We start from the raw sequence: 25,244 nt of genomic DNA on the forward strand, positions 1-25,244 counted from the left end.
GTACATGCCAGGCAGGGATTACCTGTGTACATAGTATATAAAACACTGGCTGGCAGCTCAGTCTGTGAGTATAGATCTCAAACTGCACTAGGGTGGACGGGTGGATAGTGAGCTCTTCACACAGTACTTACGTGATGGAAATTTGCTAATATTGTTGGCCACTCGAATGAGCATGCGTGCCCCTTTCATGTGATCTCCATTTTTAACATGAATCTGAAATAAATGATACATTTTATTCTTACAGGCAACCCCAATTCATGCTTTGTTCCCCTAAACAACTTATTATTATTATTATTATTATTATTATTATTGGTACTGGGGTTATTGGTACTGGGGATTAAACTCAGGAGCCTCATCCCACTGAGCCACATCCTCAGCCCTGTTTATATTTTATTTAGAGACAGGGTCTTGCTGAGTTGCTTAGGGCCTCGCTAAGTTGCTGAGATTGGCTTTGAATTCACAATCCTCCTGCCTCAGCCTCCCGAGCAACTGGGATTACAGGCATGCGATGCATCACCTCACCTAGCCCAAACAACTTCTTGATTGTGGCCCAGGACAGGGCCATTACGAGGTCCTTACAGCCTTTCTTGGCTGATACCACTGGCAATTTCTCCCTTACTACTTCTCCTTCAAACAGCTGCTGCCTGCCACAGTGCCTTAGGTCTCACCTCTTCTATTCTATGCATTTTACTCTGCCCTAGACCCTTGACATGAGTTCAAATCCCTGGTCCATCTCTTACTGGTCATTATTAGAGGACTATTAATAGTAGTTAAATTTAGATGCTTGATCTGACATATTTTGAAAAATGACTTCTTAGGTGGTACGTGTACTTTCTATTTCATCATTATCAGTAGGCTCATGTCTTAAGTCCAGTTGGGTTGCCGTAGTCTGAGTGCTTAAACAACTAATCCATTCCCCACAGTTCTAGAGCCTGGGAAACCCAAGATCAAGGTGCTAGCTTCCCGTTCCTGTGTGAGGGCTCTCTTCTTGACTCATGGATGGCCTCCTTTGCACTTTAGCCTCATGTGGGCTTTCCTCCATTTATGTACACAGAGGGGAAAAGGCAATGGCAGATGGAAGGTCTGAGGTGGAGGGGTTTGGGTAAGATGAGGTGAAGCTGCAGAATTGGCAAAAGCCTGGCCAAAAAGCCACTGCAATCACCCAGTGTGAGGTGAGGGGGCCCATAGAGGTGGGAGAGTGGGGATGGAGAGAAGTATAGTAGTCCCCTTCATCCACGGCTTTGCTTTCTACAGTCTTAGTTCCCTACAATCCACCTTGGTCCAAAAATATGCACCTTTGTCTACTCTTGAGTGATCACATTCACATAGTTAGAATATATTGCTATGAATGTTCTATTTTATTAGCTGTTGTTGACCTCTTATCTGAAGCAGGGGAAGCCCTTCCTGCTCATTCTCCACCACCTTCCACTGACTCTGGGTCTCAACACTGCCCAGCCGAGCCACCGACACCTGAATGTCCTAGGCTGTCGTTAAGCCACGCTCCCTATCCCAGCTCTGAGGAGAAAGCCGCACCACAGCCAAGTCCACATTTCTCTTGAAGTGTGTGTGGATGAATCTTTCTTCAGTCCTTTGTGGCATAGATACCTTAACATTTGTGCATCAATGTATTCTTCCTTGAGAGGGTCTGATAGTTTGCTTTAGATACTATAAGCAGTCAAAGATCTAGAAAGCCTTGGAAATGCTTGGGGAGAGATTAGAGCTGAGGGGAAGAGTCACAAGGGTGCTCTCCAGTGAGAAGGGAGGAGAATGTCTGGATGGAATGGAAGGTGTCAGCCCTGGGGGCCAGAGGAGAAGAAAAGGACTCAAGCAGCATCCCATGGTGTATGGTGGTGGACAGTCTAGAGGAGGAATCCCTGTTTTTTGCACCTCAGCTCCAACTGTTTCTAGCCTCCCTCAACACCTAAGGTTCCATTTTGCTTATCTGTGCTCCCAGGACACTGGCGTCACCTCTCATGTTGGCAGCTGAGGTAAACCTGTTTGCAGCCACTTTCTCTAGGAAAGAAGGATCCTGCTGCTCTGAAGGGAAGTGGACTCCCTGGGGGCTGTGTGTTGGAGTTCTAAATGCCTCTTCCTATCAATCAGCGCTGAGGACCCAGGTGTCTAATATGGTAGCCATTAGTCACATGCGACATTTAAACTTTAAAATCATAAGAAGCTAAAAGTTGAGTTTAGCAGTTACACAAGTGCTCCACAGACGGGCTGTCAGCTTTTGTACTGGACAGCACAGGTATGGAACATTCTATCACCACAGGAAGTTCTACTGGACAGTGCTGACATAGTAATCAGGGTTTAAATCTGGTAATGTGACTATATGCTAAGTACTTTCAAGGTTACATGAGGTCCTATGGACTAGCCAGAGAACCAATTTATCACTAATATGCAAGGTACTTTGACCTAAGTGAAAATTTGGGAAAATACAAGTTAGATTCTGTCTGTACCTTTACAGAGATATGAGTGTACATATGGACATACCCATGCAAACATACAATAGTGATTTATATTATATGAATAACAGTGATTTATATTATATGAATAAGTACTTGAGATTTGCATGATCTATTTTGTTTCTGTTGAAATTACTGATTAAAAAGCAATGTACAACTGGAAATAAATATGATCTAATTTGGTAAAACATTTGAAAACGTATGTACATGCATTTGAAGAAGCACAGAGGATATGTACAACATAATGTTAACACTTATATCTGAGTGACAGACTTCAAGCCTGAATGATTGTTTTCACCAAACTTTCTATATTCTCAAAAATTTTTAATACATATTATTTTTCTATGTAGCTGAAAAATGAAACAGTATTAAAAACAGTGAAATTTTGTAATTAATTAATTTAGAATTAATAAACTAACAATTACTGGATAAATAAAAATGTTTTAAGTAAATCTGTTTTATGGGCACAGCTAATATACCTATATGCTTCCAAATAAATACAATATAGAAAGACGCACATAGCAAAGCCTGCTCCTTTCTTCCCTCCCGTCTGCTGGGGCTTGGGTCCTCTCACGCCCTGCCACTTTAGCAAACCAGTTCTACCAGTCTCTTCAGTATGTCTCTCATTATTCTGCAGTGAACAGCTAGGCATTCTTTTCACACATAAGACAGCATATTGTAGCATTATTCTGGGTCATTCCAAGGGCCTCACCTTCACCAGTATATAACTGTGCAGGATCATGAGGTTGGTGGCCATCTCAGAGGGAATTTTGATCTTCTGGGATTTAAGTTCTGCGTACATGCTGAAGAGAACATCATGTGCATTCCGATAGTTTCCTTGAAAAAAGGCGGTAAAATGACATTACTGCAAAGGAAGTCATCTGAGGACTTTTGTGGGCCCTCATTTTATAAGTGAAATTGCTAATCTTGTTTTTAGTAGCATTTTAACCTCTTCTTCTACACAGTAACCTAGTAGTGTTTCCTGTTCCATGTTACTAACATCCAGCCAGTCCCTCAGGAGAAGATGCCCTCCCAGATGATTCACTCTTCCTCAGGGCAACCACCTGACCCCAAAGTCCGCTGGGTCATTGAGTTCTGAGGCCTTCAGATTCTGTCCGGCTCCCTTCCTTGTGCCTGCCACCAGTGCCTCTCATTTTCCTCCGGGCAGTAGTGTGCTAACCAGTGTTTCTCCTGAGCTTCATTCAGATGTCAGTGTCTTTCCAAAACTTCATGCCTCACCAGAAGCCTAACACCTCCAGGTGTTCCATATATATGTATCTAATATCTAAGAGAACTGGCTTGCAAAAACTAGTGAAGAATTCTGACTTATTCAATAACTATTTACAAAGCATATAAGGGAACCATAGAACATTCGGAGTTTCCATAAGTAGTCCTGTAGATCACAAAGAACCAGGTCCATAGTAATACAGTATGATTATCTTCTACCATCTGATATCTCTTACACGGTTAAGGTCAAACACATGGAACTGAAAGGAAATGCCATTGTAGGAGGGGGCTGGGAAGGTCAGAGGAGTCGTCCAGAGTCAGGAACTGTAAGATTGCAAAGGACGGTTGAACGAGTACCCCACAGGAGAAGGGTCAGTCCAGTTACTCCATGTCCCTCTGTGACAGCTATTATTTTATTTCTCTGAGACCTAGAAATGGCTACTTCCTACTTTCTTTCTTTTTTTTTTGGTGCCAGGGAATGAACTCAGGGCACTCAACCTCTGAGCCACATCCCCAGCCCTATTATGTATTTTATTTAGAGACAGGGTCTCACTGAGTTACTTAGCACCTTGCTAAATTGCTGAGGTTGGCTTTAAACTTGCAATTCTCTTGTGTCAGCCTCCTGAGCTGCTGGGATTACAGGCATGCACCACCGTGCCTGGTTATTTCCTTATTCTTTCGGATTCAAAGCAAGTCTAAATTAGAATCTGCCTACTTTTTTTTTTTTTTTTTCTGTCAGAAAAGGGCTTGGGGCTTGATTCTACCATCTATTTGGGTAGAAAAAGAACTGTTAGGGACTGGGGCTGGAGAGGCAGCTCAGTGCTAGAGTACTGGCCTAATAAGTGTGAGGCCTGGGTTCAAATCCCAGCACTATAAAAAGCCCAAACTAAAACAAACAAAATGTACATGTGAGGCACTTACCAGCAGACTGCTCTTCTCTGGCAATTATTATGGCGGTCCGGGCAGCCTCTCGGTACTGTTTTAGAGCCATGTACAAGCGGAACAGGTATTTGGCATCCTATCATACAAACAGTTAGAGAAACATCACTTTCTTCATTAGCTAAGGGGAAAAACACCTATGATTCTACACTTAGAATCACATTCATCTGCCAGTAACTGAGAATTGATGCTGTTTTTAAAAACCCAATAAAGGAAAAAATAAAAAATAACTAGAAAAAAAAAACGCAATAAAGGAATGTGTTCAGAAGTTCATATGTACCCAGTAGCCCTTTAAGTACTTAAGAAATATTAACTCTGTTAAGTCCTTCGGCCTACCCCAGGAGAAATGGTTATTATTCTAATTTCATAGATGAGAAACGACACAATAGGAGAGGGGCAGAGCCAGGGTTTGGACCATTATGGTCTGGATTCCAAGTCTCTGTTCCCAACCCTGCTTCACAGAGGATCTTTATATATTTGGAGGGAAATGCATTCTTACACAATATACCAGCTTTCCAAGACTGAAAAAAAATTTAAAACTCATATAAATTCTCTGTTTTATAAAAATTTTCTGTGGCCTTTGATCACTTTATTCCAATCCTAGTTTGAGAATTTTTCTTTTCTTCTTTTTTTTTTTTTTTTTTTTTTTTTTGGTACCAGGGATTGAACCCAGGGGTGTTTAACCACTGAGCCATATCCCCAGCCTGCTTAGTTTTTATTTTAAGTCAGGATATCACTAAGTTGCTTTGGGCCTCCCTATGTTGCTGAGGCTGGCTTTGAACTCATGATCCTCCTGTCTCAGCCTCACAGGCTGCTGGGATTACAGGCCTGTGCTTGAGAGCCTTTCATCATGTATTTGATGCTGCTTTCCAGGTTATTGGAATAAGTGGACATAGTGGGAGGTAGTTTGGATCAGACCAAGGACCTGTGTCCTTTGGCAAGTCAATTTAGCTTCTCTGGGTCTCAGTGGCTTAATCTGTAAAATAAAGGAAATGGACTCAGGCATCTACCTGCTCTCCAGCTGTGAGACTGTACAGCCCTCTTTAAATCAGTGACTTGAGTGGTCAAGCAGCATTCCTTGACCATAAAAGCAAGCGGGAGAACCGGTTCCTGGCATTCTGAAAGGCTGGCAAGTCTGTCCTCACCAGGACAGGGAGAAGACCAGTTTCTGCAGGAACTCTCAGGGAGTATTTTGAAAAGATAATCTTTGCAATTAATTTCTACTTTAAAGTGAGTTGTTTTTATGCTTAATATGATTTTTGTTAATGTCCATAATTTAAAAAATTCGAACAAAGCACACTGATTTTTAGGGACCAGTGAAACAGCGATTGTTTTCATAATTCCCAGCTAAACAAAACTAAAACAAAAGTCAAGGTGCTGGGGACTGTTTTCTGGAGGGATGCAGCTATTTCCCAGGTGGACCGCTAACTTGAAAGAGTAAATATATATGCTGGGCGAGGTGGTACACACCTGTAATCCCAGCGGCTCGGGAGGCTGAAGCAGGGGGATTGCAAGTTCAAAGCCAGCCTCAGTAATGGTGAAGCACTAAGCAACTCAGTGAGACCCTGTCTCTAAATAAGTATAAAATAGGTCTGGGGATAGGCTGAGTGCCCCTGGGTTCAATCCCTAATACCCACCCACCCACCAAAAAAGAGTGAACATCTGTAATATCCTCCAACACTTGGGTCTGTCTAAATGAGCTGCAGCTAATTTCAGAGACAAATTTTCAAGCCCGTGTTCCAAAGCCTTGATAGCTGATAGGTGAAAGCTGGGCCAAATGAAGACATGAGCACCCCACAGAGCAGAGCCTCCCCTACCTTGGGCAGGCCGTCACTCTCCCCCATCAGGTGGTCGATCAGCTGACTGGTCAGCAGTTCATCTTTGGCCTGGCCAACCTGTTTTGTAAAGAAAAAAACCCCAGCAAATCAGCACCTTAAACCTAGTAGGAGGGGAGAAAGACAATCATTTGCTGTGGATGTGGAATAAAAGAATACATGGAAGTATCTATAGTAAAGTGCCGGAAACATAGACTCAGAGTCTTTAGTTGCCAATAAAAATCCATTCTTAGGAACTGTAACTTTACTCAGCTGATGTTTCTTTGTACAGAGAATATGCTTCTTAGGTTTCAATAAAAAAATCTTAAGATCAGTGTAGCAACATCTTGCAAAAAGCATCCTCTCTTGAGCACAAGACCTGGGCCTTTCACAGGTGCATCTCCCTAATCAAAACAATCTGAAATCTAAAACTTTTTGAGGGCCAACATGATGCCCAAAGAGTTTTGGATTTTGGAGCATTTCAGATTTTAGTATGCTAATTAATCTATGCCGGCATTCCAAAATCCAAAAGACTGAAATCTAAAACACTTCTAGTTCTAAGCATTTTGGGTAAGGGATATTCAGCTTGCACAACGTCACCCTACTGAGTGCCTGGCCCTTGCAGCGGCTCCCTGAGGACACCCCCGCAGGCAGCTCGATGTCAAGGAGCAGCCACAGAGCCCAGAGGGGGTAGGCAGCTGGGAAACTTGGATGAGGGGGAAACTTGGATGAGGTTCTGGTGGGGACCCTGGCTTACAGATCTCTTAGAAATCATCTCCACAAAGTTGAAAGTGAAACCACTGAAGTGGGGGATATTGATCAGGAAAACAGTGTGCCATACTGGAAGGTATGATGATATTAGTGGCTTTAAAAGAAGAAAAATGGAGGGAGATCTCTTTTCCTTGTGTACACAAATGGAGGAAAGCCCACGTGAGGCTACAGTGCGAAGGAGGCCATCCATGAGTCAAGAAGAGAGCCCTCACACAGGAACGGGAAGCTAGCCCCTTGATCTTGGGCTTCCCGGGCTCTAGAACTGTGGGGAATGGATTAGTTGTTTAAGCACTCAGACTACGGCAACCCAACTGGACTTCAGACATGAGCCTACTGATAATGATGAAATAGAAAGTACACGTACCACCTAAGAAGTCATTTTTCAAAATATGTCAGATCTATGTCTGATCAAGTATCTAAATTTAACTACTACTTAGTAGGAAATACAGAGAAATTATGCCACAAGGATGTATCAGTTAAATCTAAATGTCAGAAATTCCTCAGGAAAAATGACCCATTTTCTTAACAACTGAATGGCAGGGGCCAGGAGGTAGAGTTAGGAGATAGAGCAAAAGAGTGGAGTGGGGAGGGAGATTAAAAGAGGCACAGGGTACATCTACTAAACATAACACAAGGACTTTGTTGGAGACAGATGTGAACTAACCTGCTGTAAAAAAGCATTTATGTGAGAGTTGGGAAATTTGACCCCTAACTGGGCATTTGACATTATCAAGAAATCATTGTTGGAGCAATTGGGATCCTGATATAGTGCTGGTGAGAACGTGAAGTGGTGCAGCTGCTTTGGGAAACAGCTGTGCAGTTCATCAAAAATGTTAAACAGTTTGCATGTGGCCAGGCAATTCCACTCCTATGTAATATATCCAAAAGAAAACACGTTCACACAAAAAATTGCACACAATTGTTGACATCAGTATTATCCATAAAAGCTCAAAAGTGGAAGCAATCCAAATGTCCAACAGATAAACATATAAACAAAATGTGATACAGTCATACCATGGAATTTCATTAAGCCATAAGAAGGTATGGAGTCCCGATACATACGACAACCTGGATGAGTCTTAGACATTAAGCTAAATGGAAGACTACACCAAGGACCATATGTTGCATGCATGATTCCATTTGTAGGAAATGTCTAGAATAGGCAAATCCATAGAAATTTAAAATGGATTATAACATAGACTACATATAATAAGTAAGATAGTATGGTAATGGTGAAAAGATAACTAAAATAACAGAAGAAACTTATGAATCAAAAATCAAAAATAAAATCAATTATACATATTGGTCATTTCATCTACAATAAACACTCCATGGTAATTGAGTGGGGAAAGAATGATATTTTGATAAGTGGCACTAGGTCAACTGGATAACCATATGCAAAAGAAAGATTTTTGACCCTATCTCATGCCATACCCAAAAATGAATTCGGTAGGCATAGACCTAAATGAGAAAGCTAAAATGATCAAACTTGTACATAAAAGCACTAGGGAGATATCTTCATGACCAGAGAATGGACAAAATTTCTTAAATAAATAAGCATTAACTATAAAAGATTCCCAAATTAGACTTTATCAAAACATAAGAATTTTTGTTCATCAAGACACCATTCGAAAATAAAGATAAGCCATATCTTGAATGATTTATATTGTGTGCGTGCATGCATGTGTGCATGTGTGTGTGTGTGTGTGTGTGTGTGTATGTAGTGAAAAGACTGATATGCAGGATATGTAATAAAATCCTACAAATCAGTAAGGATGAGTAGATACAATTCAAAATTGGAAAAAAGACAGAAGGAACTTCACAAGAGAGGATATTCAAATGGACAATAAATATGAAAAGGTGTTCTATATCGTCAGTCATTAGAAAAATGAATGAAAGCCATAATGAGATGTCACTACACATCTATCCGAAGAGCTAAACTGAAATAGACCAATAACTGTTGGTAAAGATGAGGAGTGACTAAAATATCTCACTAGAATGTAAATTGGTATGACCACCTTGAAAAAAAATGCTTGGCAGTATCCACTATTGCTAAAAACATGTATACCATATAAACTGATAGTTTTCCTCGAGGCATACCTAATAAAACTGAGTGCTATGTCCACCAAAAGGTATGAACTGCTTAAGGCAGCAGCTTTATTTATAATAAGCTGAAGCTAGAGATAATCCAAATGCCCACTAACAGTAAGGAATAAATAAATCGTGTCATAGTTATATAGTAGACTAATACACAGCAGTGAGTAAGAAAGGCCCATTGCTACCTTCAACAGGAGACACATTCCCCTACATAACACTGATTCAAAGAAACTGGACACAAAAGGGTACACATGCCTGTCTCCATTTGTATGAAGTTCATCATGGGTAAAACTATTCTCTAAGGACAGGAGTCAGGATTGTTGCCCTGGGTGGGGGGTGCTGACTGGGAGGTGACATGAGGGTGCCTTTTGTAGTAGAACTGAAGATCTGTGAGGGTCACCTAGGTTGACATGTAGGAAAATATCGATCAAGTTGTACACACAGGCTCTGTGAACGTCACTGTTATGCAAGTTGCAACTAAAGAAAACCCACAGGGTCTTTCTTTTTGTGGTGCTAGGGAGCAAACTCAGGGCCTCAGACCCGCTAGGCAAGCACTCTACCACTGAGATACCTGACCAGCCCAGGTTCTTATCTTTTAGACAAAGATTTTTATCCAGAATGGAAGTGATGTGATGACGGTGATCTACTTTAAAATAATCCAAGGAAAGAAGGTGGAGCATGAATAAAATAGTACTGTCCATGTGTGGGCAGCTGTCGGGTGTGGGAGTTTGTTACACTGCATATATTTGGAAATTTCTTCAGAGAGTTTTTAAAAACACTGGCATTCTTGAAGGTTTCATTGTAGAGTTTACTTACAGTTTCTATTGCCATTTCTATTGCCATGTTATCTTCTGAGCTTGGGCATTTCAGGAAGTGTTTCAGTGCCTAAAATGGGAAATGAACAGCAATTAAATGTCTTTAGACTGAGCTCACAATAGGAAAAACAACATTTCCACATACAAATGAATTAGTTTGTGAAAAAAATCTTCATCTCACCAGGGGCCTGCACAGTGCTGGATCTTAAATATAAACTTCAAAGATTGGGGTGGAGTTTAAAAGAAATGGAAAGATCCAGTTAACCCTCTGAAGAATCTTATTCTGACTTTTGATGAAATGCAAATACAAACTATGCCCTCTTGCAGGAGGAAGATTTAGTGACTTTCATTCATTCTTTCAACAAATATTTATTGATAGCTTGTAACTGTGTATGTGGGGCTGTGGGAGATGGGTGTATAGCAGGAATGCTCTGGTGTGTGCGGCCCCGCTTCTTATGTTAGGTACAGTCTAACTGGGGAGAGATCTGTGTGAGGTGATAATAAAAGGAACCAATTATTTTAAGTCCCAATTGCCCAATTCCTGAACATCAGACCCATAAAGAAATTAAAAAGCTTAAAAGACAGGTGTGGCCAGTTGGTATTATAAGTGTTCTGAGGAAGCCGAGATGGTTATGCGTGGGGACAGTCCCAAGGTGGCAGAGGGGGGAGAGGCCTGCAGGATGGATGGGTATGTGGTCGGTGGTGAAGGGAGAGAGGAGGAGGGGGTTGGTAAAGGGCTGGCTGAGAGAACCTAGTGTGGTGCTTCCATGAAACAGCTGGAGCCAGACTGGGAGGCTCAGGCTGGCTGGTCAAATTCTGGAAATTCCTTTTGAGTGCCAGCTGAGGAGGTGGGCCTTTTTCTAAGAGGCAGAAACAGTAAACTGTGGCCTGTAGGCGAAATTCACACACATGTGTTTTCTCTGGCCTGTGAGGTATTCTGCAAATATCTGGACCCAGATTTTAAGACTGGCAGACCCAGACTTCTGTTTCTCTTGGAGCATCATACGATCTGGTACTGCTGGACTCAGAATCCTGAATGGCCTGATGTGCTGGAGGTGGGCAGCGACTGTCCCCTTTAGACAAGGCACGTGCCAGCCAGCCTTGCCATCCAACACTCAGCTTCACCCCCCAGATAAACTCACGGTGTCTCTTGTTTGGACAGTTTCCCTGCCTGAGGCAAAGCAAGTACTGTTTGGGGGGTAATGAAATGAAGGATGAGTTTCAGACAGAGAAACTAAAAATAGGGAAAGTAGGAAACTATCAGAATAATCAGAAGAAAGGTCATCGGGCTCTGGGTTGATGGCAGTTAGAATGAAAGGGACAGATGTGAGAGATTTTAGGAAGATGGTGACAGTTTGTGGAGAGAGACGATTTCAAGGTTGAGTGGTACAGCTCAGTGGGTGGTAGAGCATGTGCTCAGTGTGCACAAGGCCCTGGGTACAAACCCTAGGGCCAAGGACAACGAAAAAGGTGGACAGATCCCAAATCTGGGTGTTTGGAAACATATTAGCATTTTAAAACATTTCCCATAATCATTCCTGTGGAGTCCAGGAATGTGTTCTTGGCAAATACTAACTCGTGAATACTGGCCACATAGCAAGAAGAATTTTCCAGCCTGAAAATGTCTCTTTTCTCCTTCAAAGTGCAAGGCGATGCTTTGGTAGTCTTCGTTAGTCGTGTCTTCGGAACCTACAACATAAGTTGGTTGAGTAAAATACGTGAGCAGAACTTGTTTACCTTTTATTGCTAAACTAAAAAAAAAAAAAAAATTCTAAGAAGTGATCTAAAAACTGGAGACTAAAACCCTTAGTGTCTGTTTTCATCAGAAGACATTCATCATCATCACCCTGGATATTAACTCTGCTCCATCTTTGTTTCACTCTAAACAGGACTTGGGAGAGAAAATGATGAATCCAGGTTATGATTCGTTATTAGCCTTTGAACTTTTTGTCATTCTTTGAGTCTTGAAATCTCAACTCCTAAAACAACAGGAACCACGATGACTATGACCACAATCTGCCTACAGCTTCAGAGGCCAAATCAACCCAACACAGACGTGACCCACCTCCCTTTCCCAGCACGGACTGGTTTGAACAACAGTCTGTGTGTGCCAGACAGCAGGGAAAGAGAGTATCCAAAATGGCCAATGAGGGTAGTTACCATTATTACTGTTATTCTCTTACTGTTTTCATTTGGTTTAGGGCTTTTAAATTTATTAAGCACAGAGGAAGAAGGGCTCCACAGCTCCACAGGTTCCAACTCATTACATACATTTACCCATGGCAGCTCACTGGGTAACAACAATTATCCACAATTGCTCTACAAGTCCAGCCCAAGGCAGATACAGAGTTTCCAAGAGAAAGGTTGGATACTGAACCCTATGGGAGGATTCTCATTCTCTTTCTCTTTCTCTCTCTCTCTCTCTCTCTCTCTCTCTCTCTCTCTCTCTCTCTCCATCTCTATCTATCTCCATCTCTATCTCTCTATCTATGAAAACTTAGATGATTTAGTGCAATGGTCACTTATAATGTTAGGACAAACATCTGTCAAGTGAAACACTGGCAGGTCTAAAGTTGCTTTTATCTCTACTTCTTTGTTCTCTTTAGCTTTTTATTTCCACCACTTATCTTAATGACTTCCCAACAAATGTTCTCTTAAAGATGGAGACAGAAAATTTCTCATGAGTTTTAACAATTTAGGATCATTTTGTGAATTTTAAAAAAGAAAAAAACACAAAAAGACAAATATTTTCTGATTCCATTTTCATGAGGTACCACGAATAGTCAAATTCACAAAGTAGAAAGTGGTTACCAGGAGGGGAATGGGGGGGGCGGAGTACAAAGGGTACAGAGTTTTAGAATGCGATGATGAAGTAGTTCCATAAATGGGTGGTGGTGACAGTTGCACTACAATGTGAATGTACTTAATGCTGGAAATTGAACCCAGGGCCTCACACCTGCAAGTGTGAAGGAAGACAGTGACAGTGACAAGGTGTGGAGAGAGACAATTTCAAGGTTGAGAGCTGCAGCTCGGCGGGTGGTAAAGCATGTGCTCAGTGCTCACAAGGCAAGTGCCACTGAGCCACATCCCCAGCCCCAGAACCGAGCTTTTTAAATGGAAATTTTAGGTAAAGTCTATTTTACCTCAATGAAAAAAGGCTAAAGAAAGACAACACAAATAAATTATATGGTTCATGTTATAAAGGTCTAAAAATTATTTCAGTAATTTCTAAGAACAGTGGCAAGCATGCCAAAAAATATTACTTTTCATCAAAATAATCATATACATATATCTTTCTTTCTTTCTTTTAAAGACAGGATTTCACTAAGTTGTTGAGGCTGGCCTTGAACTTGCAGTCCTCCTGCTTCAGTCTCCTGAGTAGTTGGGACTACAGGCCTTCAGTGCCCAGCTTTAGTAATCATATATCCTTTTTTTTTTTTTTTTTTTTTTACCAGGGATTGAACCCAGGGGTGCTTTACCATTGAGCCACATCCCCAGCCTTTTTTCATCTTTTGAGACAGGGTCTCACTCAGTTGCTTAGGGCCTCGCTAAGTTGCTGAGGTTGGATTTGAACTTGAAATCCTCCTATCTTAGCCTCCTGAGCCTCTGGGATTATAGGAGTAGACCACCACACCTTGCAATAATCACATAGTCTTATAACTCAATCTCACCTTGAAGTTGTAGGAATCTTGAAATCTAGCAATAACATACATGTGTGTGTCTACGTGGTACACATTTATGACAGTGTGGCTAGGCCTACGCCATTCTGATAATTAGATGGTAAGAGTCAAAGTGTTTCTATGATAAAAGCTTTTAGAGAACGTAGAGAAACAATGATATTTACCAATAATGTCTGCATAAATTTCCATTTTGTTGTGTTGCTGGGCCAGGGTGAAAGCTTCATTGTTACATTTGGACATGACAAGAAACTGGATGGCAGACCCATAGTCTCCCAGCTGTAGAAAAAACCTAGAATAAAGTACTTTAATTAGCTTGACCCTCATATAAAATAAGTGTGTGATTTACAAAATAAAATCGTTTTTAATCAGGAGAAATCACTTAAAAATAAAAATTTATTACATAAACTGCAGTCCTCATTATATGCTTATGATACTAGACAATCAAATGCTCATGCTGACCATTCACAAACAACCTTTGGATTTAAATACCTAGAGCTGATTTAAAAAATCAAAAAGAATAAATATTCCTTTCAAATTTAAGTATTTGACGAGTGGAGGCAGGGTCCTTCTTTTACAGTTAGTTTTTGGAAGTCCAAAAATGTGAATGCGCTGTGTTACCTGGCTACCATCTTGGCCCCGTCCAGAGACTGGGTCTCTCTGACGATGCTGACGGCCTTCTCCGGGTTGTTGAGGTGATCCAGATAGATGCGGATCACACTGTTCCACTGCTTGGCGTTCTCATAAGCCAGGACAGCTTCTTTGTATCTGTAAGAAATACTTGGTTGAGATGAACTTTCCCAACACTGTCAGTTTAGGAGGGAAATAACAATAAGTGTTTGGGTCACTTTCCTACTGTGTTGCAATCGTTGCTTGTTTTCCTTAAACCTCCTTTTATTTCATCAGAAAAAACAGCAGGAACTCTCCCACTAAAATATGTTCTTTGTAAGGGTTTGATAAACAGTAAAAGGCCAATATTGAATTGTATTTTCTCACTTGAATCAAAGTTATATAATTTCTTTATATGTTACTGTTTTTTCCTTTTTAAGTGAGAATATTATAATAGCAATATAGGATTATTTTATAAAACACATATAACAATAATTTTTCACAATTATATATGCCTAACAATGATATAAAGTCTTAGTGTGTTGACCTCTAGATGGCGCTCAGGACTTCTTTTCGGCTTGAACTAATTCTCCAACTCTTTCCATCTCAACAAGACTATTAGTGTATCTCACCATTTCCTAAGTTACTTTTCAAAAAGTGAAGGGTATCACTAACATTTAAAAGTCTCTTAGTACAAACTTCCAAAGTGGAATCTACACTTCCATCAGTCATGTAAAATAAGTGCATTTTCACCGTATGGTTATTAGTTTAAAATACATTTTCCAAATATAGTGGCATAGTTTTATTACTCTTCATGGAGTGAAACTTTTTCATGTTTACACACATACAATTTCATAACTGTATTTCCTCTGAGACTTGCCTTCTTATCTTGAGCCTTTTTTCCAATATTAGTGTTTTTGAGTTTCTTGTACTATATTAAGCTGGAGAAGATCTTGGCGCATTTAATATTCATTATTCATTTCTAACTTTTCATACTGTTTTATGGTTTAAACAGCGCAGCCAGCCATGTGTGTGTGGAATTCATGGTTCTTTACTTTTCTTTCATTCTATATCTCTAAGTTATCCTCCTTAACAAAATGATGATCACTTAATTCCATTTTCATGCCTCATTAGGCCAAATTTCAACTTCCTCCATTTCCCTTCAAATACAAAGATATCCCAGTCTATATCTGAATACATAAAGGAAGGCATGAGGTATGAGATATAGAAAGATGTTGAAGACTGTGGTTTCAGACTGGCAAAGGTTATATATAAAGGATGTTTTCTGTCTTTCTCTGCTTTGTCTTTCTTAGAGCGTTGTAAATGTTAATGATTAATTGATCAAACTTATTCTTTTTTAAAAATTCTTTTAAGAGAGATAATTTTTTTAATATTTATTTTTTAGTTTTTGGCGGACACAACATCTTTGTTTGTATGTGGTGCTGAGGATCGAACCTGGGCTGCACGCATGCCAGGCGAGCGGGCTACCGCTTGAGCCACACCCCCAGCCCCAAACTTACTTCTTTAAGTTTGTATAAATTTAAGAAATCGTACAAACCTTCCATCTGCTTCTTTAGCTTTGGCGTACTGCAAGTGGATCTTAGGAGAAGAAACATGAGGCAGAAGCTCGCCAACCTTTGCCCTAGAGAAGTAGACACAAGGAATGATATCAGCACTGTGCTCCCTCAAGTAGTTGCATACAAACAAATGCTAAATTTTAGAATTCAAAAAACAAATATCTGCTGGGCACAGTGTCATATGCCTGTAATACCAGTGATTTAGGAGACTGTGCCAGGAGGCTGTGGCCTCACAAAATTCGAGGCCAGCCTGGGCTAATAAAAATGGCTGGGGATATAGTGCAGTGGAACAGCACCCCTGCCCCTGGGCTCAATCCTTGGTGCCAAAAACAAAAACGAAAAAACAGTTATGATCTTTCAAAAATCTTGGCTGCAATAGGAAAAAGTAAACTTAATTGCTTTGCCTCTTGTTAGTCCCTATGTGGGAAGATGAAGGTTAGTTAATTAACTCTCTTGGGTTTTGTTTGTTTGTTCCTTGTAATTTATCTGTTTAGAGATATTCTCATACAAAATCAGCAAAATGTGCTCTTCTTTGGGCAAAGGCTATTCATGTGAACTAAGTAGTAAAAACAAGATGGCAGGCGCAGTTGTGGGGAACAGAGTGTCAGGTAGGAAGACTGGCAAGGAGACAAGTGGGGAAACCCCAACACATTAATTTCCAAACCTGCCTGGAAACGAAACCTCACCAGCTCTTACCAGTTCTTACAGCGGATGTAAACAGAGGCTGCTTTGTCATAGTACTGGCCTTTTTCATACAGTTGAGCTGCTTCTGAAAATTGCTAAAATAATACAGGATCATTAAGGTACTAAATTTGTTACGTGTAAGAACCACGTGAACATTTGTGCAGAGAAAGGACTACCTTCATATTTTCCAATATGGCTCCACAGTCTCTTTTAAGAACCCTGCTGGGGTGCTTGAGGGCTTGGTTGACCCCTCTGCGTATGTCTCCCATTCTTATGGACATCTGGGCCACTCCAGCCAGGCACACTTCATCGTGCTCCTGAAATGATGGAGCAAAGACTAAAGAGTCAGATCCTATTTCATCTGAAGCAGATGTACAGTAGAACATTCTGTGAGGATAGGAATCTGTGTCTGCCCTGTCCAACATGGTAGCCAATAGTTACAAGTGCCTACTGGGCATTTGAAATATGATGAGTGTGAAAGAGGAACTGAATTTTCAATTTGTAGATTAGATAATTAATTCGAACAGCTACATGTGGCTAGTGGTTAATGTATTTGATAGAGCACATAAAGAATAAAGTAAAGCAGAGGTAGCCCCCACAAAATATAAAAAATCCAAGAGATAAATTAGTAAAGGATATGATTAAGTAATTAATAAAAAATATAACTGGCCAATAAATAAATAAAAACATGCTCAATTTCACTCAAATACACATAAAATTTTATATATATGTATGTGCTTATCAAATTGACTAAATGGTTCACTGATGTTGAGAATATGCTCATACATGAACAATACATGCATGAATTACTATAATTTCTTTTTGAGAGCAATTTAGCAATATCAAAAATTAAAAGCACATTTTATGGCCTAGAAATTTCACTTGTAAGAATATATCCTTCAGAAATACCATTTTTGGTAGCTAAAAAAATATGTACTGGGTGGGACAGTCATTGTAGTGTTTGCAGTATTTTTGAAAATAGGGAAAGAAAACCCTATTTAATATGGAGTAGATGAAATATTATGGTATATCCAAGAAATGGAACATAGACTCTCTTAAAGGATAAACAGACTCATATACATTGACTTGGAAAGATTGGGAGCAAGCAAAATGCTACTTTGCAGAGTGGACAACAGCTACTCTTTCCTCAATGAAAGGGAGGGAGTGATTTTATGTTTAGCAGAAACCCGTATGACATACATGTTTGTGAGCTCCATAAGATTCTGGATGTCAACATATGGAATCATTACAGGGTGTGGACGGAGGAGTGAGTATTGGACTCTCACTTCTCACATTAATATCCTTGGGTGATTTTTAAAAATTGAGTATGATGAACTTGCATTCCTTTTGTAAGAACTTGATATAAATAGAAAAAAAAAGATTCTCAATCTTTATAAGACCAAGTAAATTAAAAAACACCCATTTTATTCCAAAATTGAGCTTCTTGAGTTGGTATCTACTCTGTGCAAAGCATTTTGCCTGTTCAGGAACTTTCCACGTCAATACATATGAATCTGTTTTAGTCCTCTAATGTTACATTGTTAGGATGTACCCTAATTTTTTCATTCATTTTCTTATTGAATTATATTGGCCTATAAATGGGAAAGTTTTATGCCACTTTCTAACTTCCAGTCTTAATTAGAAGCTTATATTTAGGCTGTAGTAGAAAACATTTATTTTCAGATGGGTAAAAATATTGCCATCTTTAGTTTTTAAGAGTTTAAAAAGTGTTTAAAATAATTTAACTATGTTTTTGCAAATGTGCTAATGAACAGAAAAACAGGTCACCTACTAGATATTGAATAAGTTCAATGCAAATAAGAACAGGATAAAGATCTTTATTTGAGATTACCTTATTTTCACCTGTTATTCCTTTTTCATAATGAGCCAAAGCATTTACATAATCACCCCTGAAAGAAAAATCAGAGTGAATTTAATTCATATTTACGTATCTTATTTATATGTACAAAACTTAAGAGATAATCTCTGAGTTGCTTAAATTCATGAAAGATGTGGTAAACAACAAAGATGCAAGCATTCTTTCAGAGCGCAGCCCATCATTATTTTGGCACTTTGAAAATATTAAAATGGATCACTCTGCACTGTGAGGGACTTGGTAGGCATTTGTGGGAGGCTACAGCAAATTTTATGAGCTACCGTTGGTTAATTATTTCCTTTAGGGCATGAAATGACAAATCATGTGACCATAAAAACTAATGCTTTCTTCCAAAGACCCAATATTCATAAGAAGAATATGTATTGAGAGAATATGGGTTACCATCAGTTTATTAAAGATAGACATGGAAGAACACCCTGGGTATTATTACAGTATTGAGGGCGCTGGTTCTTACTTTAATAAAACGTATCATTCATGATATAATTGTGTTAGTTAATTTTCCTTCATTGTGACAAAACAGCTGAGAATAAGAAACCTGAGGAAAAGTTGATTTTGGCTCCCAGTTCAGAGCAGTTCATGGTCCCTTGGACCCTTTACTTTGGGCCTGTGGCAAGGCAGAGTGTCATGGCAGGGAATGTGCAGCGGAGCTAAGCCTCTCCCCTCACAGCAGCCAGGAAGCAAGTGAGGAGGGCCTTGGGGCCCCATTATCCCCTTCAAGGGCACACTCCCGTGACCTCTCACTAGGGCTCACCTCCTAGAAGTTCCACCACCTCTCACCAGCACTACAGGCTGGTGACCAAGCCTTTACCACATGGTCTTTGGGGGACATTTACGATCCTAACCATATCAATAATTAATATAGGCTCTGTTCCCATGATGAATACTAACATAGATCTGCATATCTAGAAGACCTATTTATTATATCAATTAATTTTCATTATTTAGGACCATGATTTGCTTAAGACCTTTTTGCTGAGACCCGTCTTCCTCTGAGAAACCATCTCTTTTTGTATAATCATCTCTGAAAATGGCATCATTTGGGATCTATCTTAGTGCCATTTTATCAGATTAGGCAAGTTATTCAACCTGTCTAGGCCTCACTCAGTTTCCTCAACTACTGATACACAGGGATGATTGAGAACTTTCAATTGGTCAGCCCAGGGCTTTGCAATATTCCTGAGTAGAAATTTCTAATTTGGGTCCAACTATATCAACCCACCTAGGGACAAGAGAAATGACAGTTCCTTTTTTTGGGAGCCTGCTCAATTAGTAGATGCTAAATTGAGATTCTGGAACTCTGATTTATGTTATATTAGTTACCTTGCTTTATTATTTTATTCTCACATGGATCTAGCTCATTAGTCTCATCTCACACTGGAGAGCTAAATCTCTTCCAGACTGAATAAATTTGGCCTTGCTCTGACCTAATCAATGTCTTGGATATATAATGAAACAGACTGGGAACTGAGCACAGGCCTTGGGCTGTAGGCCTCAAAATCAGTCGTTGATACCTCATGATAGGACACACTTAGGAAAGTCATGATTTTATTTTATTTTATTTTATTGGTACTGGGGATTGAACACATGGTTATTTAACCACTGAGTCACATCCTCAGCCTTTTTTAATGTTTTATTTTGAGACAGGATCTTTCTAAGTCCTTAGAGCCTTGCTAGATTGCTGAGGCTAGCCTTAAACTTGCTATCCTCCTGCCTCAGCCTCTCAAGTTGCTGGGATTCTAGGCATGCACCTCCATGCCACAGGGCAAGTCACTATTAACACAAGAGAAACTATTCTGATGGTTGGGGGCTGGAATGTATGAGACCAGTGTCAAAAGGTCTGCATATAAATTAGCAGTGAAGCCTTTGAGAATGGTAGATCCAGGGTCAACTGTCAAGCAGAAAGAATTAAAGCAACTGCCATCACCACCACCCAAAACAAGGAAGCTTAGGCCTTCAATTGACCTTAGCTGGTTTGAGTTTGCTCCAAGAGCATCAATTTCCTGAGGCTTCTGGAAACTTTCTGTTTGTTTTCTGTCAGGAAATGGTGGATTTCTCTTCGGTGCAGAAGTTTTATACTCTAAGATACACTCTTAGGATGGAGATGGAGGGCCAAGGCACTAAGGCCTTGTCTCTGATTCTAAGATTCTAATACAGTTTGATATATGGATTTTTGGGGGCAGGGTGGTGCTGGGGATTGAACCCAGGGCCTTAAACTTGATAAAGCATAGGCTCTACCACTGAGCTACACCTCCAACCCCTGGAATAACTTAAGGACAGAAATGAGGCAAATTTAAATCAAGACTGACTCCGAAGAAATAACGCCTCCAAAAAGCTTTTTATTGGAGAAAAGAAAATTTAAAATTAGTTAACCTGAACAAAAATGAATACTTTTTGATAAAATGATTTCTACACCAAAATTTGGAGGTCAATAGTCTCACAATCCAAAATCTGTATGAAAATAAAAGGTAACTACATAACATTTTTGTAACAGTCAAATGTTAAAACATATTTTCTTTCTTTGTCAAAGACCAGTATTTTTCTACATTCTAATATTTTTGAAATTTGAATGTATCTTATAATATATGGCAGGAGAAATTACCCAGTTGTGATATTGTCATTGCACATACACATGCATGTGTGAACTGTGTGAACTTATATTTGCAAATACGTCATTCATTTATAGTCTTTGTAGCTATTTGTGTTGGTAGAAATAACCACAACTGAATGTTAACTTAAAACTAGATGCTGAATGCCTCTACATTTACAGTTTTATACAGCACTGAAATAAAAATGTAGTGTCTATTGATTAAGACTATGACAACTGGGCATGGTAGCACATACCTGTGATCCCAACAACTCGGGAGGCTGAGGCAGGAGTTTCCTAAATTTGAGAACAGCTTCAGCAATTTAGCAAGACCATGTCTCAGAACAAAAAGGACTGGGGATGTAGCTCAATGGTAAAGCACCCCTGGGTTCAATCCCCAGTACCAAACAAACAAACAAAATTTATGGCAAATAAGATGAGCTAACAATTAATAGAATAAGAAAATTCTAAATTTCCCAGCATAGATTATGGAATTTCCAAAGGTAGGAGAGATTTGCAAAGCCTACTGATGTACCAAAAAGGTTTACTACTCAAGCACCAAGCATCACTTTGGGAAAAGCTTTTCTCTTGACTTTCAATACTATTTTTCATCCATATGCAATTCAATTTTAAAAAGAAAAATCTATAAATTTTAAGCTAATAGAGATGCAGACTGCTATGGCACATGTTTATATATATTGAAACTTAATTGCCAATGTGATGGTATTGGGAGGCGATAAAGTCATCAGGACAAAGGTATGAGGGAGAACTCTTTTTGATCTTGGACTTCCTGGCCTCCAGAACTGTGAGAAATAAATTTCTGATCTTCATAAGTTACCCAGTCTCAGGTATCCTGTTATAGCTGCACAAATGGACTAAGACATAGACTAAAATTCAGCATTTTTCATTTTGCCTTGGAATTACATTGCAAATCCTCAAAGTGTTAAAGGAGGTCAGGCTCCTGCACACAGGTTACGAAACAGTGTATCACTCTCCATGCTGAAAAGGCTTAGACCCAAACTTAGATTTTGATGCTGAAAATCAAAGTGGATAAATGTATGGATAGGATATCATTAGTCAGCTAAAACTTTTTTTTTTTTTTTTTTGGTACCAGGGATTGAACCTTCAGTGTGTAATCTAAGCAACATCCCCAGCCCTGTGTTTTTGTTTTTTGTTTTTAATCTTAGGACAGGGTTTCGATAAGTTGCTAGGGCCTTGCTAAATTGCTGAGGCTGTTTTTGAACTTGCAATCCTCCTGCTTCATCCACTGGAGCCACTAGGATTACAGGTGTGTGCCACCATGCACAGCTAAATGTTTTTTGAATATATAGTAAGCATCATTTTTTTCCTCTCTAAAAAGCAATTATTAAGTCAAGGGAGAACCTTATAATTAAAGGCAGTTTAAAATGAAAATACGTAGAGGCTGGGGCTGTAGCTCACTGATAAGCGCTTGCTTTGCATGTGTGAGGCATTGGGTTCGATCTTCAACACCACATAAAAATAAAATAAAGATGCTGTGTCCACCGAAAAGTAAAAAATAAATATTAAAAAAATTCTCTCTCTTAAAAAAAATAAAAAATAAGTAAAGATATGTGTGTCCATCTACAACTAAAAAAATTTTTTTAAATGAAAATATGTAGCAATTACCTACCTATGAAAACATAATGATGGCTAGGTGCAGTGGCACATGCCTATAATCCCAATGGCTTGGGAAGTTGAGGCAGGAAGATTGAAAGTTCGAAGCCAGCCTTAGCAATTTAGTGAGATCCTAAGCAAATTAGTAAGACCTTGTCTCAAAAAAAAAAAAAAAAAAAAGAAAGGGTTGGGGATGTGGCTCAATGGTTAAGTATCCCTGGGTTCGATCCCTGGTGCCCCCACCCCCATAAAAAAAATGTAACAAGGAGGACTTACGTGAATTCAAGCTGAATAGCATATTCTTTTGATATAAATGGTATTTGCTCTGGGGCCAAACGTTTTGCCAGTTGGAGAGCACTGTCCCAATGCTGTAAATCCCTTCTCATCTGTTAGGAAGAGACCTTGATTTCAAAAGAGCAAACTATTTTGCAAAGTTATAATATAGTGCCAGTTTTAATAAAAGTAATTTAAAAAAAAAGGTGTTTTTTTTTTTTTTTAACAGTGAAACTTGGCATTTACAAGGATAACTAGTACTTTCTACAGTCTCAATGGTGGTAACAGAGCCCTAAATTTAGCTATTACAGTGGTTTTTGGCCCTCCCCATACTCAATCCTACCTAAAAAAACCTTATTCCTTAGTATTTTTCTCAGTAGGGGTAAATTAAAATTAATATTTTATATATATATATATAATTATAATGCACTAGTTGAAAAATGATAATAGAAGGGAGATCAGTAGAGTACATGGATTGGGGAGGGAGGAGGGGATAGAAATGGAAGGTACTGAGGAATGAGATTGATCAAATTATGCTATACATGTGTTTGAGTATGGCATAATGAATCCCACTATTATGTATGATCATAATGTACCAATAAAAATTAATGCAGTCAATTAAATTTAATTTTTCATCTTTGAGGGGCAATGACAAAAAAGTTGGGAAACACTTTACTATAGGAATTAATGTTATTTTATTAGATAATTTCAAGCTACATGGCAACAGAAATAACAGAAAACATAAGTAAAATGTAAACTTTCTTCCTTCCTGGTTTCTTTTATCTTTTACCAGTGTCTGTGGTTCCTGTGGTCAGTTACACAATTCCAAATACAAACTTATCATTACAGAATCTTTTAAAGTTTGTTCCTCGCCCTATGTACACTTTATGAAGAATTAAGAATAGCTAACGTTTTTCAAGTGTTATTCTTTGCCAGACACTGGTCTAAGGCATTAGCTTATTTTACTTTTCACTTCTACCCTTTCACAATGAACTTGTCATTTTAGAGATCCAGACTCTGAGACAAAGAGAGGCTAGTTTTGACACAGGCTACACGGCCAGTTCATAACAGAGCCAGTAGTAGGGCTCTGCCCCTGCCCTCTCCACTGGCTAATTTACCACTCAGAATGAAGTTAAAGAATAACAGACTGCAATTACCCCTCATTCTGAAGCCATCCCTCAAATCCTTGACAAAGCTAGGGGCACAGGTTTTCCACAGGTAAATGCAGAGGAGCCAAGATGACGGCACTGCCTTTACTCTGTAGTCACATTCTTACTTAAGTCAGTACCCATCCAAGCTTTGAAAATTTCTCAGGGTGTCCCCAATTATCTCAAATAATAGGGTAGAATAACCTTAGTTTTTTTTTTCTTAAAAAGAATGAATTTAGTTTACTTATAATGAAAACAAAAACGAAAATTTGCTGTAAAAATAAAAATGAAACATCAATGTAAAGTGCAAATAAAAATTTAGGGCTGAGGATGTGGCTCAGTGGTAGAGTGCCTGCCAAGCATGTAGGAGGCCCTGGGTTGGAGGAGGCCCAGCATTGCATAAAAGAAAATGAAAATTTGCTGTAGAACAATATGAAAAAGAAAAGCTGTGAAATTAGTAACAAATATATTTTCAAAACTATTCCTTTTATATAGTTGTAGAAATGCTGCTTTGGGCTGGAAGAACATTAATAATTACAATAACTACTATTTTATGTCTACTGATCCATCACTGTGCTAAAAGATCTAATTTCCTTTGAAGATATTTTACAAGTATCCTGCGGGCTGGATATAGTTATCCTTACTCTAAAGAAGAGGGACCTGGGGCTGAAAAGGTTGAATAATTCATCTAAGGTCATACAGAGCTGGGATTTGAGCCCAGAAGTGTTCTACTCTCGAGTCTGTGCTCTTGATCATTTTTCTATATTGTTATGTCTTCTTCCACTTTGCCCTTGAACTTGGTCCTTCATTCTATTCCAATTCCTCTCCTACAACTCTCGATACATAAGAGAATTTCATAAACAGATAAAAGATAAATGTGCCTTAGTTTTCCCAGGCAGAAAATAGAGAAAATAATAGTACCATCTTATAGGATTTTTGTGAGAGTTAAATGAGCCAATAAATGTCAAGTGCTTAGAAAACTGCCTGGCACCTGTGAGCATTCAAGAAATGGCAGCTATTTTTCTTTGCAAA

General features: G+C 39.2%; 2 protein-coding genes across 2 annotated transcripts in view; one reads left to right on the plus strand and one right to left on the minus strand.

The window, feature by feature from the left end:
* Positions 1 to 25,244, plus strand: part of Rfc1 (replication factor C subunit 1) — a 108,910-nt gene that overhangs the window by 82,792 nt on the left and 874 nt on the right. The gene's annotated exons all lie outside the window — the stretch shown is intronic.
* Positions 1 to 25,244, minus strand: part of Wdr19 (WD repeat domain 19) — a 71,985-nt gene that overhangs the window by 9,785 nt on the left and 36,956 nt on the right. The window contains exons 20-32 of the mRNA XM_026387374.2: positions 23,068 to 23,177; positions 18,528 to 18,585; positions 16,852 to 16,992; positions 16,688 to 16,770; positions 15,973 to 16,056; positions 14,427 to 14,573; positions 13,973 to 14,097; positions 11,705 to 11,817; positions 10,130 to 10,198; positions 6,449 to 6,526; positions 4,614 to 4,710; positions 3,178 to 3,302; positions 132 to 213 (exon numbers count right to left, since the gene is read on the minus strand). Coding sequence (XP_026243159.2) covers positions 132 to 213; positions 3,178 to 3,302; positions 4,614 to 4,710; positions 6,449 to 6,526; positions 10,130 to 10,198; positions 11,705 to 11,817; positions 13,973 to 14,097; positions 14,427 to 14,573; positions 15,973 to 16,056; positions 16,688 to 16,770; positions 16,852 to 16,992; positions 18,528 to 18,585; positions 23,068 to 23,177 — 1,312 coding nt within the window. The remainder of the gene's footprint in view (positions 1 to 131; positions 214 to 3,177; positions 3,303 to 4,613; positions 4,711 to 6,448; positions 6,527 to 10,129; positions 10,199 to 11,704; positions 11,818 to 13,972; positions 14,098 to 14,426; positions 14,574 to 15,972; positions 16,057 to 16,687; positions 16,771 to 16,851; positions 16,993 to 18,527; positions 18,586 to 23,067; positions 23,178 to 25,244) is intronic.

Source organism: Urocitellus parryii, chromosome 10 (genome assembly GCF_045843805.1).
Source record: "Urocitellus parryii isolate mUroPar1 chromosome 10, mUroPar1.hap1, whole genome shotgun sequence".
Classification (NCBI taxonomy): Eukaryota; Metazoa; Chordata; class Mammalia; order Rodentia; family Sciuridae; genus Urocitellus; species Urocitellus parryii.